Below are 12,175 nucleotides of genomic sequence, written 5' to 3' on the forward strand. Positions count from 1 at the left end.
TGAAGGAGGGAGGGGCCGCGCCGCCTTCGAGAGTCATTGGAGGACGCGGCCTCTCGAAGCTGATAAATAAGGGGCCGGGCCGCGGCTGCCGGCCAAGTTGGACGCCCCAACCGGTGCGAGGGCCAGGTCAGCGCCGGCCCGACGACGCGAAGCGAGGCGACCCCCGTGCGGCCATGGCCTCGCTGCTAGGAACTTACCCGTGGCCTGAGGGTCTCGAGTGCCCTGCCCTGGAAGCCGAGCTGTCGGACGGGCTGTCGCCGCCGGCCGCCCCCCGCCCGCCGGGGGACAAGGGCTCGGAGAGCCGTATCCGGCGGCCCATGAACGCCTTCATGGTGTGGGCCAAGGACGAGAGGAAACGTCTGGCGGTGCAGAACCCGGACCTGCACAACGCGGAGCTCAGCAAGATGCTGGGTGAGTGAGCGGGCGGGGCGCGGCCCGAAGTCGGCGGGCGGGGGTCTGGCGGCTGGAGGCCGGGCGGGTGTAGTGAAGGCGCGCGGGGCGAGGGTGGGACAGACTCGGCGTGCGGACCCACGGGGGCGCGCACCGTGCCCGCTGGGCATCTGGGCGAGCGTGGGTGTGCGCGCGGGGACTGGGATTCCGAGCAGGGACGCGTTGACCAGGCCCAGAGTGAACTGGCACGGCCCGCCGGGGTGGCCGGGGAGGCCCACTGTAAGAGACGGGAGCAGAGTTAGGGGCCCTGGGGCACGGGCGGGTCTGAGCTGCGGCCTGGTGCGGGTACTCGGCTAGGGAGATCCTCGCGCGCACGGACAGGTCGGGTGTAAGGGAGCAGGAAAACCCATCATCCGCTGAACTTCACCACGGGCACAGTCACAGGAAGTCGTACCTCTCATTAACGAATATTGGTGAAGAGAGACCTTGCGGTGGCGCATTCCTGCTTTAACTTAATTATCAAACCAACAGCAAAATGGACTTGATTCGAGCCTCTTTCCCAGTCGCAGGAGTGTAGAAAATTTGATTCGGATGCTTAGGACGGCCTGTGCGGGTATGTCCGAGAACCCGGCCAATTCCCCAGGGCTGCCCTGCGGTCCCAGCCCCGGACGCTGGACTGGGGACAAGTCAGGCCAATAGAGAAAGGATGTTCTGGAGGCGGGGGGCTTCTCTCTCCACTGTCAGAAGCTGGGCACTATATCAGCTCCAGCCAACACCTAATCTCTTTGCCCTTTGTGGTAGTTTTTATTCATTTTGACGGATGGGAACCTTTCAAAGCACTTTGTGTGCCCAGCAGGCGCCAGGCCCTGTAAAAAAGGACAGTGTGTGGTCACCCGAGGCTGGCCCTGCCCCCAGCAACCCCACCCGGCCCATCTTGGAGCCTTTTCTTTTTCCTTTTTCCGCTGGAGCTTGGGGCTCCTTCCCCAGATCGGTGGAATGAGGCCTGACACCCCTCTTTGTGCTGTCTGAAGCCACAGGCCCTCTGGCAGAAAGGGTCCTCTTGCAGTTTGATTGCCCTTTCAAAGCAGCTGATAAGAGTGCGGGTTTCAAAGAGTCTCCCACCCTCTGCCCAGCCCCCTTGGCTAGCTGTTCCCAGGACGAGTTAGTGGGCCAGTGTGTCTTAGCCAGCCCTGTCCCAGAAAAAAAATACTTAAAATCATACTTTATAATGTGTTGGCATAAAGACAAATATATTAAGATATACAATAATAAAACAGTTTCTTAAAGCAGAAAGTTTATATTTTTCTTGAGATTTCTAAAGCAATGAAAACATTTTTTTTTCGGTGAGCCCCTAAATGTAATTTTTGGTGTGACCCAGGTGCTGTGCCTGTTGCCCAAGCACAGCTCTTGTGACGAGGATAGAGCAGGCCCAGCCAAGGGTGGGAGAACTCAGTTTGGAGAGCCTTGTAGGACTGGGGCTGCCTGCTCCCAGGGAAAGGACAGGCAAAGGGACTTGGGTGACAAATGCCTCCTGTGAGCTGATTCCTCTTGGCAGTTGGCACTTAGGCTTCTAGAGGTTACAGTGCATTTTGCAGGAAAGATATGGATTCCTTCCTGCTTAACCACACAGCCCCTGGCACTAGGGAAAGGAAACTGACCTAGTGTTGCTTTGAAAAATGTGGATTTTCTACACCTGCTGAAGCGGAGGGGGCAGCAGGATGATCTATTTCCATCCCAAGCCCATGATCTTGCCCAGCCCTTTCCTTTCTGACTTAGGAAAGGGAAAGGGCTGAATGCGAGAGCCCAGACTTTTTTGACTATTAGCTCTCCAGTCTTTGACTCTAAAAACTTCACACAGTAGCACTCATGTATGTTATGGATGAGAAAGCAGGTAAAGACAGTTATACATTTAGTGGTTTTAAAAATGAACCTATATTTTATGAATACTACAATATCTCGGTACACTCAGAAACTTTGAGTCACATTTTATATTCAGTCCACAGTCAGGGTGTGGGTGTGTCTGGGTCTTGGACCTCTTGCCACAACTTGTGGCCTTAACCACAGGCTGGAAACTAATGGCCAACTCCAAATCTGGAGTTCCTGACAGTGCTCGCTTCGGCAGCACATATACTAAAATTGGAGTTCCTGACACTTTTAAAGTTGTCTTTTCAAATGAGAGCTAACTGTATTAATTGACAACTTCACTGGAATAGTGTTATATACTTTCATCCAAACGGTACTGGATAATCACCTTCCTTCAGCCCCCTCTGTGTACCTGACACCCAGGGCCAGCCCCCATGAAGGGCACCCCCATGAAGGGCAACCACATACATAGCTCTGGACTTGGCCCTGTGCCGAGGGCTCTGGGTGGGAGATGCAGCCCCTTGCCTTCCAAGATTTGGGGCAGGGGGCTGCCCTCTGGGCAATTTGTCTCAAACTTCAGGATACAGTAGAGTCATAGGGGAACTTAAGTTCCCAAGCCTACCCTAGGAGGTAACCATCTAAGGTGTCCAGAAGTGACCTTTAGAAAACCTGCAGCAGGATGGGCAATGTGCTTTAAGAAAGAAAGAGACACTAATCTACGCAATAACATACAAGTGAAAAGGATGAATGGAAAATACACATGAGAGCAGCATTTGTGCACCAGTGGGACACAAGTGTGGGATGCTTCTTCAGAAGAGCATTTTGGGGAGCATCACAGTATATTTTTTACTGCAGGGAAAACAAAGATCCAGGGAAGGTAAGGGGTTTACTTCTATATGGAGAGTCAGTGACTGATAAGGTGCCCTCTCCCATGGTCACAGTAAACAGTTAGAAGCCATAGCTTGTGTGTGTGTGTGTGGCATGAAGGTTCTGTTTGATCTTCAGATATAAGAGCTAATCCTCTGTTGCCATAAATGAGATCCTGTAATTTACATCTTGTAATTTTACCTCCATCTGTGAAGCTGTTGACTGATCCTGAGTACCCTCACAAGAAAGCTGTGATAGATGTATGCCACAAATAATATAGTGTCACTTCCCGAAGGGCAGCGATAACCTAGGAAGGCAGAAGTTTCATTAGGATGCACAAATGATAAGAACTGACCCTCAGAAGGTAAAAGGGAGCCCAAATCAATGTTGTAGTCTACATATTTTTGTCCTGTGGGTGATATTGGGTTAGGTGGACCCTTCACTGAGAATCTCACACTGTTTATACCTTCCTGTTGTCCGGTGGCTTTGATAGGAGAGGTGCCATGATCGTGCGTGCGTGCGTGCGTGTGTGTGTGTGTGTGTGTGTGTGTGTGTGTGTCTTTTGCTCGCGTGCCTTGGAGCAGGCAAGTGGGAGAGGTTGGTTTGGCCTTACTGCACGTGCAGGATGTGGGCTGAGAAGAGGGTGCGGAGTGTGGGGTGCCTTGTGTGAAGAGGGGGCACTGGGTTGGGGGGGAGGGACAGGGGACTCGAGGCAGCAGGCGTGTGCGATGCTCGGCGGCCCCAGTCGAGACAGGTGCACCGGGCGCCCCGAGCCGAGCTGCGCAGAGGCTGACGGCGGCCTTGTCTGACTTGTGTGAGCAGGAAAGTCGTGGAAGGCGCTGACGCTGTCCCAGAAGAGGCCCTACGTGGACGAGGCGGAGCGGCTGCGACTGCAGCACATGCAGGACTACCCCAACTACAAGTACCGGCCACGCAGGAAGAAGCAAGCCAAGCGCCTGTGCAAGCGCGTGGACCCAGGCTTCCTGCTCAGCTCGCTCTCCCGCGACCAGAACTCCCTGCCCGAGAAGCGGGGCGGCGGCCGGGGGGCGCCGGGGGAGAAGGAGGACCGGGGTGAGTACTCTCCGCGCTCCGCGCTGCCCGGCCTGCGGGGCTGCTTCCACGACGGCCCGGCCGGCGGCAGCGGCGGCGGCGGCACCCCGGGCAGCGTGGACGCGTACCCCTACGGGCTGCCCACCCCGCCGGAGATGTCACCCTTGGACGTGCTGGAGCCGGAGCAGACCTTCTTCTCCTCCCCTTGCCAGGAGGACCATGCGCACTCCCGCCGCATCGCCCACCTGCCGGGGCCCCCCTACTCCCCGGAGTACGCCCCCAACCCCCTCCACTGCGGCCACCCCCTGGGCTCCCTGGCCCTCAGTCAGTCCTCGGGCGTCTCTATGATGTCCACCGTGCCTGGCTGTCCCCCGTCTCCAGCCTATTACTCCCAGGCCGCCTACCCGCCTCTCCACTCCAACCTGCACGCCCACCTGGGCCAGCTCTCCCCGCCTCCCGAGCATCCCGGCTTCGAAGCCCTGGATCAGCTGAGCCAGGTGGAACTCCTGGGGGACATGGATCGCAATGAATTCGACCAGTACTTGAACACTCCTGGCCACCCAGACTCTGCGGCTGGGGCCCTCAGCGCGCAGGGCGCGGTCTCTCAGGTGACACCGACGGGCCCCACAGAGACCAGCCTCATTTCCGTGCTGGCTGATGCCACGGCCACGTACTACAACAGCTACAGTGTGTCATAGAGCCCGGGCGGCCCATCCGGCCCGGCCTCACCGCCGCCGGTCCTTCCCGCGCTGAGCGCAGCGCCCCGGGGTGGGCACACACTTCCACGAGCCGCGCGCAGACAGGCTCTGCGGGTCCGGGGCCCCTCCCCCGCCCCTTCCCCTCCGCCCCGCCCCGCTGCGGCCAGTGTTCTGAGTATATTCCTTCAAAAGAGTTTCCATTGGCTCCACCCTGGGAATCAGGCGCGGTCGTTGCTGAGGACGCTATTTCCCGGTAGAGTTTTCACTGACCTCTCCTCCCAGTTTTCAATCCGGAAACAAATTCGGGAAAAGCCCAGCAACATTCGCATCCCTGCCGCTTCTGACACAGCTGCAGGGGTCCTGCCGTCCTGACCTTTGGTCTTGCAGGTGAGGAGAGCTCTGGGCTAAGATTCGGGGACTGGCGGCCCAATCCCAGTTCTGCCTCCGGGGGCTGGGGAGCCCTGACTCCCCTCGCCTCTCCTTCCAGCCCATCCCCCCATCTGCGGAGTGAGGGACAGACTCCGTATCTTAGGTACCCTCCGCTCCAGGGTTTTCCGATTTAGGATTCTCTCCAAAGGAAGCTGAAGCTGGCCTCAGTGAACTCATTCACGTGCAACCTGGTGAGGATTCCGTGCACTGCCCAAGGACCTCAGGCTGCTGCACTTGGTCACCATCTTCCAACATGAATGATCCTAGTCTTCCAAAAGGACCCTTTTAAGAGTTTGAGAAAAAACACTCATCGTGATTTGGGGAATTAACGCCGGGGGTTAACTGCATCACTGACAACGAAATTGAATTCAAGCTGCTTTTTAAAAAACATATATATATATATATATATATTTAAAGATAAGTTCTTTGATAGCTCAGTTGGTAAAGAATCTGCCTGCAATGCAGGAGACCCTGGTTTGATTTCTGGGTCAGGAAGATCTGCTGGAGAAGGGATAGGCTACCCACTCCAGTGTTTTTGGGCTTCCCTTATGGCTCAGCTGGTAAAGAATCCACCCGCAATGCGGGAGACCTGGGTTCGATCCCCGGGTTGGGAAGATCCCCTGGAGAAGGGAAAGGCTACCCATTCCAGTTTCTGGCCTGGAGAATTCCATGGACTGTATAGTCCATGGGATTGCAGAGTCAGACATGACTGAGTGACTTTCTTTTCACTTTCATACATTTCAAAAGAAAATACATGTCTGAATATTTACAGTGTGTATGAGACACACACAACACACACGCCTTCATGCTCAGCCGGAATCAGATACAGTTTGCTGACCTTGGCAATGCCTTGTCAGCCTTCCGTTCCTAATGACCCAAAGAGCAGGGAGCTGGAAAGAGTTTCAGCACTGGAGCATCAGTGTCTTTGAATCTGAATGTGCTGATTTCTTGAGCAAAATTTTACCGTGCTCTCCCTTCTGCAGATGCAAAAAGATTTTCCTTTCCTCTGTCTCCATCTTCCTTTCCTGGACTTTCTTTTTTCTCTTCTTTTCTATTCTTTCTCCACCCCTGAATTGGCTACTGATTCAAAGATCCCTTGACTTAAAAATCCCAGGCATGGTTCCTATGGCAGAAATGGGAATTCGTTCTCCTCACCAGCCCTCTGGTTCTTCAGGTAAGATCTTCGGCCAACACATCAAAGCAACTTCCCTTTATTATACTTACTTCCCAAAGAATAGAAATGCACTGTGATTCAGAAAATATTTCTGAGCCCTGACCCCATCCCAAAAACATTTCCATCCTTCCTCCAAGTCTCTGTTGAAGGAACATACCTATCAGACATAAAAGACAGTTGTCTTATGATTTCAGCATTTTATGCCTGTATGAAATATGTAAGTGTTTTTATATATTCTCCTATTATTTTCACCTTATATTTTGTATTGTTGAAAGATCCTTTTTTTTTCCTTCCAAGGAATTCTCTTGTAAAATCACTTATAAAATATGATTAATCTTTATGCTATTACTGTATGTGACTTTTGGTAATAAATAGTAAACCATGGACAATATGATTGGTGCAGTCCAGAATGTGTATTAATAATCTTATAAAACAGTATCACAGACATTAAGCTAAACTGTTCCACTTTCTGTAGGAACTATATATGCTTTGGAATGGTTGTAGATATTGGTTTGCCTAAAATATTTAATTTAAATAAACATTTTTGTACCACGACCATTCTGTCATTTGAAATACAGTTTGGTGAAGGAAGAAGTTTTCAAGTGAGGCGTAGATATTATGCCAGTTCTCCTTCCGGTGTTGGTCAAAATGTTCTCTCCATCATTTTTTTATTTTAAAAAACTTACCTTGTTGGAGTGGTTGATTGGTTGATTTTATGAATTATGGTAAAGAGATAAAGCCTAATTTTACACCTTAGAAACAGTGTCATTCTTCTTGATATTGAAAGAAAAGACAAATTCACAGCCTAGTTGCAAAACAATTTTCTCCTTGGATAGGATGACTTCACACTTGTAAGGTGGAATGCAGTGGTTGTCAGACTGTCTCAAGATGGGAAGTAGGGCCCAAATATTTGCTTCCTTAAGGGGAAACTCCATTTTCCCCTTCTTTTTGAAATCATCTTTTGAAGACTATTTAGATTGTCCTCTTTCCTATGCATCTAGGGATGTGGTCTTATAAGAATCATGTGCTCTCAAAGCTCCCTGGAATGTTGCAGAGAAAACAGGGCAACACAAGGGTGGGTAATTAAAGGATGTAATATCTTGTTAAGGTTCAAGATGAAAATCCCAGCCAAACAGTGTCCGGAAAAAAGCGATGATTCCTCAGTCCCCAGGCCATTCACTACATCTGGCTCCTCTCTGTGGGAAAGCCGTTGTAACTTGTTCATGTCAATAGAAGCCCTGTGTTCTTCCAGGGCCTCTGGGCCAAGGAGTGGGTCTTGGGAGGGTCCGATCAGGCAGACGTTCTTTCTGCAAATTTGGATCGTAATCTCTCGTCATTACTTTAATAGCACTTTATAGATGTAGGGAGTTTTACAGCAAGTTTTATGGTCTGTTTCTCATTCCCAGCCCCAGATGGGGCCCATCATCACTCCACCCCATTGCACAGTCAGGAACACTGAGGCCCAGGGAGGGAGGGGGCACCCTGGGGTCACCCTACTCAACTGGTGGAGGCTGGGGTTTCGCTGGCATTGACAGTCTCCCAGTTAGAAGGCTCATGCCTTTTATAGAGACTCACCAGACGTAGGATTACATCTGGCCGGTTTTTACCTCTCACATCCCAGGGAAAAAGGATGGACAAAGGGGAAATGACAAGGCTAACATGAGATGACACCCGAATTCCTTGCTGCCGAGGCCCACCACCGTGGCCAGCCGACAGTGGCCGCCTGCAGCGTCATCGCCTGGCGGGAGAGCTTGTCCTGCAACGTCCACTGGCCCTATCTATGTGTCAGCGTCAGTGTCCGGCCCTGGACGGGGCCAGAGGGGCGTGTGTCATTCCGGGTCATACTGTGGGGGCGAGGGTGGTGTCCCCCGCCTTCGGGAGGGCAGGGCACTGACCTGCGACAGGGAGCTTTCTCACTTTTGCCCAGCTGTGAGTAAGACGGTCATGCCTGGAAGCCAGGGGCATTATAGAGTTCTGGCCGCCCCTCCCAGGTACCCAGCTCTCCTGCCTGCCCCTCCTGGGACAAGCGTACTTTTGGCTTTGGCTGATGAGAATTGATGTGCGTGCACCGTTTTATGGGTTGTTTTCCTAAAACACGAATGTTACCACGTCACACTTCCTTAAGACCCTTCGGTGCCTGTGCGTCGCCCATGGCACACAGGGTCCCCAGGGACCCCGCGAGGTTCATGGATCTGAGGAGGGGCCCTGGTACTGTGTCCACACGGCCAGCCCCCACCCCCTGCCCCTTCCCCACAGTGTAGCCACGGCCTGGAAAGCCTATTGTTCTCTGAAAATGCTTTCTGCCCCAGGCTTCTGTGCTTTTCCCAGCACTGTTCCCCTACCAGGGAGACCCTCACTCTCATGGCCTGTCTGATGACATCGACCCACTGTCCAAATCCAGCTCAGACACTCCCACTCGTGCTGGCCGGGGGCAGGTCACTCTCGTCTCTGAGCTCCAGCGGGAACTTGATGGGATCTAGCACTTACAGCTGGTGTTGGTGTGATCCATTTGTGTGAGTCTTCCCCAGCAGGGCAGATACATAGTAGCTGCTCAACAAGTAAGTGGATGAATAAATGAATAAGGTAAACATCTGAGAAGTCCTGTAGGTATTCCAGTGAGTCCTGGTGCTAAAGACCTGAAATCTTCTGGGTCCCTAATCTCCTCACTCATCTCTCTGGAAACCCAGACCCTGGAGCCCATGTGTGTGCAGTTCTCAGGGCTCTGAGACAGAATGTGATATAGCCATGGCCATATAGCCTCCCCTGTTACAGAAGTAAATGAGTCAGGAGGTGGACACAGAGGACCCAAGCATCTCCTCTCCTGTCTTATCCTAGAGTACCAAAATAGAGCTGAGGGCAGGTGATTTGTAGCATTTTTAACTTCCTACCTTTCCTTTTGAAAAGCCTTTGCTGTTGATTTCATCCCCGTGAAAGGGATTTGGACAGAAGGAAGGAAGGAAGGAAGGGAACAAAATATTTATCTGTATTATCTATCCATCCATTGAGCTCATCCACCTACTTCACTTACTTCATCTTTCTACCCATCCATCCACCCACTTAACCATTTATCACCTATCTAGCTATCAATTCAGTTCAGCCGCTCAGTCGTGTCCAACTCTTTGCAACCCCATGAATTGCAGCACGCCAGGCCTCCCTGTCCATCACCAACTCCTGGAATTCACTCAAACTCATGTCCATCGAGTCGGTGATGCCATCCAGCCATCTCATCCTCTGTCGTCCCCTTCTCCTCCTGCCCCCAATCCCTCCCAGCATCAGAGTCTTTTCCAATGAGTCAACTCTTCGCATAATCTACTGATATTTTAATTTTCAAAAGAAACATAGTCTTTGTAGAAAGTTTAGTAAAAAGTAACATCATAGGTAAAAAAATAAGTCATCTATTGTCAACAACTTAGCAACATTACTGGTAATTTTTTTTTATACACATCAGTGTATTTTGTTTGTTTACTCAGACCAGTCCTTTTTTGTTCGTCTAGCTTTACAGAGACACGGGTATTTTATGATAGGCATTTTTAGTTATTAATATTACATAGACATTTTCTTGTCCTTAAACTTTACCTTTCTGCTAAGAGTGTTGAAAAGGGCAGTTGAAAAATCAACATGAAAAAAAATATTAGAAAAAAAGAAAAATTACACACTCCATGACCTTGATATAACTGGTTCATTTTTGTATACTCAACTCCCCAGTCCTGTATTCAAGCATTCAAGATATAGATACCATTGGTATTTGGTTTTATCCTTTCAACATCCTATTATAGAAATTTTGCCACATTGATAGCTGTCTTCATGTTTATCACTTTTGATGACAACACAGTACTTCAGTGTATGAATGTGGCTTGATTTACTTAGTACTAGATAACTAAGTTGTTCCGTTTTCGTGTTTCGCCATTATAAACAGCACGGCAGTGCACATTTACTTGTTTCTGTCCTTGGCTAGATTCACAGTCAGGTATCGCAGGTCTGAGCTATGAGTGAGTTTACAGCTTTTCATCGAGGCACAGAATGGCTCCATGCAAGCAGTCCCCAGAATGAACTCTCTCCTACCAGGAAGAAGGCAGGCTCCTGAGGACAGTTTTTACCTGATTCCAGCCTGCCCATGCTCAGTGGTCTTCCCCTGTCACGGCAGCTCATCTTCCTGAGGACAGTGATGAGCTTACCGTCGCTTCACCGACACATTGGAGGTATTCCTTTCCTCGGTCACCACAGTAGACGGCACACCCTTCCTGAAGCGCCAGTTTACTCTATGGAAGAAAGGCTTCCTCCGTCAGTCAATGTGGGAACCGAATTGGTCCTCAGAGTCCCCCAGGGCACAGGGCAGCTGGCTGCATTCACAGGGCGCTCAGAGCTCCAGGGAGCAGGAGAGGGTCTGGAAAGAGCTGGGAACCAGGGCAGGAGTGACCTCCCCCCATCCCTGGATTTTGATTGGAACTTGGGCTAATCTCTGGACCTGTTCTCTCATCCAGGACAGATAGTGAATTTCTGGGCTTGTGAGAAGTTGTAAGGCTTTATACACATGTACAGAATAGCTGTTGTCTACTTCAGATCTCTTTAAGCAATTTTTATGACTTTTAGAGCTGGAGGCTGGTACTAGATTAAAAAGCCTGGATCCACGTGTTTCTCAGTTTATCACACTGAGACCGATTGTGCAGGAGACCTCACGATGTGGGAGAGGGGCTTGTAGAGAGGAACCCTCCTTGTCTGGCACGGAGCTGGGATTGACAGAGACAGTCTGGGTCGTTGAGTCCATTTCCCTGTCTCTACTGAGGACTGAGTCTTAGCCATTCTTCTTCAGACGGGTTTCTAATTGATTTGAGTCTTCTACAGAAAGAGGTTTTTCTCTTAAGAGAGTCGAATGAGTTCCATCATCAAAAAGTTCTTTCTCAGGACTTCCCTTGGCAATCCAGGAAGATCCTTGACTTGTTAAGACTCTGAGCTTCTACTCCAGGAGGCGTGGATTTGATCGCTGGACAGGGAACAAGATCCCGTATGCTGCACAGTGCGGCCAGAAAGTTTTTAGAAAGTTCTACTTTGTACCTTTTTGTACCTCGCCTAAATCCCTCCTAGCTCAGTTTAAATCCATGTACGCTTGATGTCATCTGCAGAAATTAACGGGACTTGTCCCCAAGTGATCCTCCCCCTGGAGGCTGTTGGTCATGCTCTTCCCTTCTTCATCATGGGACCATGTAAAGGCCCCGATGCAGCCTGGATTTCCTCCAGATCCTCTCAGGCCTGCCTTCCCTTGAACCAGAGGGACATGGGATTAGGGTGGGGGTGACAAGGAAGGTCCCCCTGTTATACAAACCATGAGCGAGGAAGGCGGGGGATCACCCAAGACTGGGAGAGGACTCTATTATGGGCACTTTTGGGATGTTCTACGTGTAGGCACGGAGTGTAGCCATCTCTCAGAGGGTCACACCTGGGCCAAAATGTGAGTCCCCTAGCTCTGCTCACTGTCCTTTCACTGGTCACTCACCTTCCATCCATCCAAGAGGCCTGGGGAGGCACAGTTCTAGGACAAATTCAGTTCAGTTCAGTTCAGTTCAGTCGCTCAGTCGTGTCCGACTCTTTGTGACCCCATGAACCGCAGCATGTCAGGCCTCCCTGTCCATCACCAACTCCTGGAGTTCACTCAGACTCACGTCCATCGAGTCAGTGATGCCATCCAGCCATCTCATCCTCTGTCATC

General features: G+C 51.1%; 1 protein-coding gene across 2 annotated transcripts; it reads left to right on the forward strand.

Moving 5' to 3' along the window:
* Window positions 1-17: 17 nt before the first annotated feature.
* SOX7 (SRY-box transcription factor 7) lies at window positions 18-7,026 on the forward strand. 2 transcript variants are annotated; one of them, XR_011567994.1, is made up of 3 exons: window positions 18-411; window positions 3,943-5,255; window positions 5,417-7,026. XR_011567994.1 is itself a non-coding variant. In XM_070794406.1 (2 exons), exons 1-2 carry the CDS (start codon window positions 174-176, stop codon window positions 4,866-4,868), a joined length of 1,164 nt encoding a protein of 387 aa, XP_070650507.1. In that variant the 5' UTR covers window positions 18-173; the 3' UTR covers window positions 4,869-7,026. The 2 variants fall into 2 exon arrangements, 1 of the variants encoding a protein (XP_070650507.1); XM_070794406.1 differs by having other exon boundaries at window positions 3,943-7,026.
* The last annotated feature ends 5,149 nt before the right edge of the window (window positions 7,027-12,175 follow it).

The sequence above is a fragment of the Bos indicus genome, chromosome 8 (genome assembly GCF_029378745.1).
Source record: "Bos indicus isolate NIAB-ARS_2022 breed Sahiwal x Tharparkar chromosome 8, NIAB-ARS_B.indTharparkar_mat_pri_1.0, whole genome shotgun sequence".
Lineage (NCBI taxonomy): Eukaryota > Metazoa > Chordata > Mammalia > Artiodactyla > Bovidae > Bos > Bos indicus.

What these genes read in the sequence shown, in the direction of transcription:
- SOX7 (XM_070794406.1), top strand. Translation starts at nt 174, where the DNA reads ATGGCCTCGCTGCTAGGAACTTACCCGTGGCCTGAGGGTCTCGAGTGC. An exon ending in GGAGCTCAGCAAGATGCTGG is followed by an intron (nt 412 to 3,942) that starts GTGAGTGAGCGG and finishes TTGTGTGAGCAG; the next exon opens with GAAAGTCGTGGAAGGCGCTG.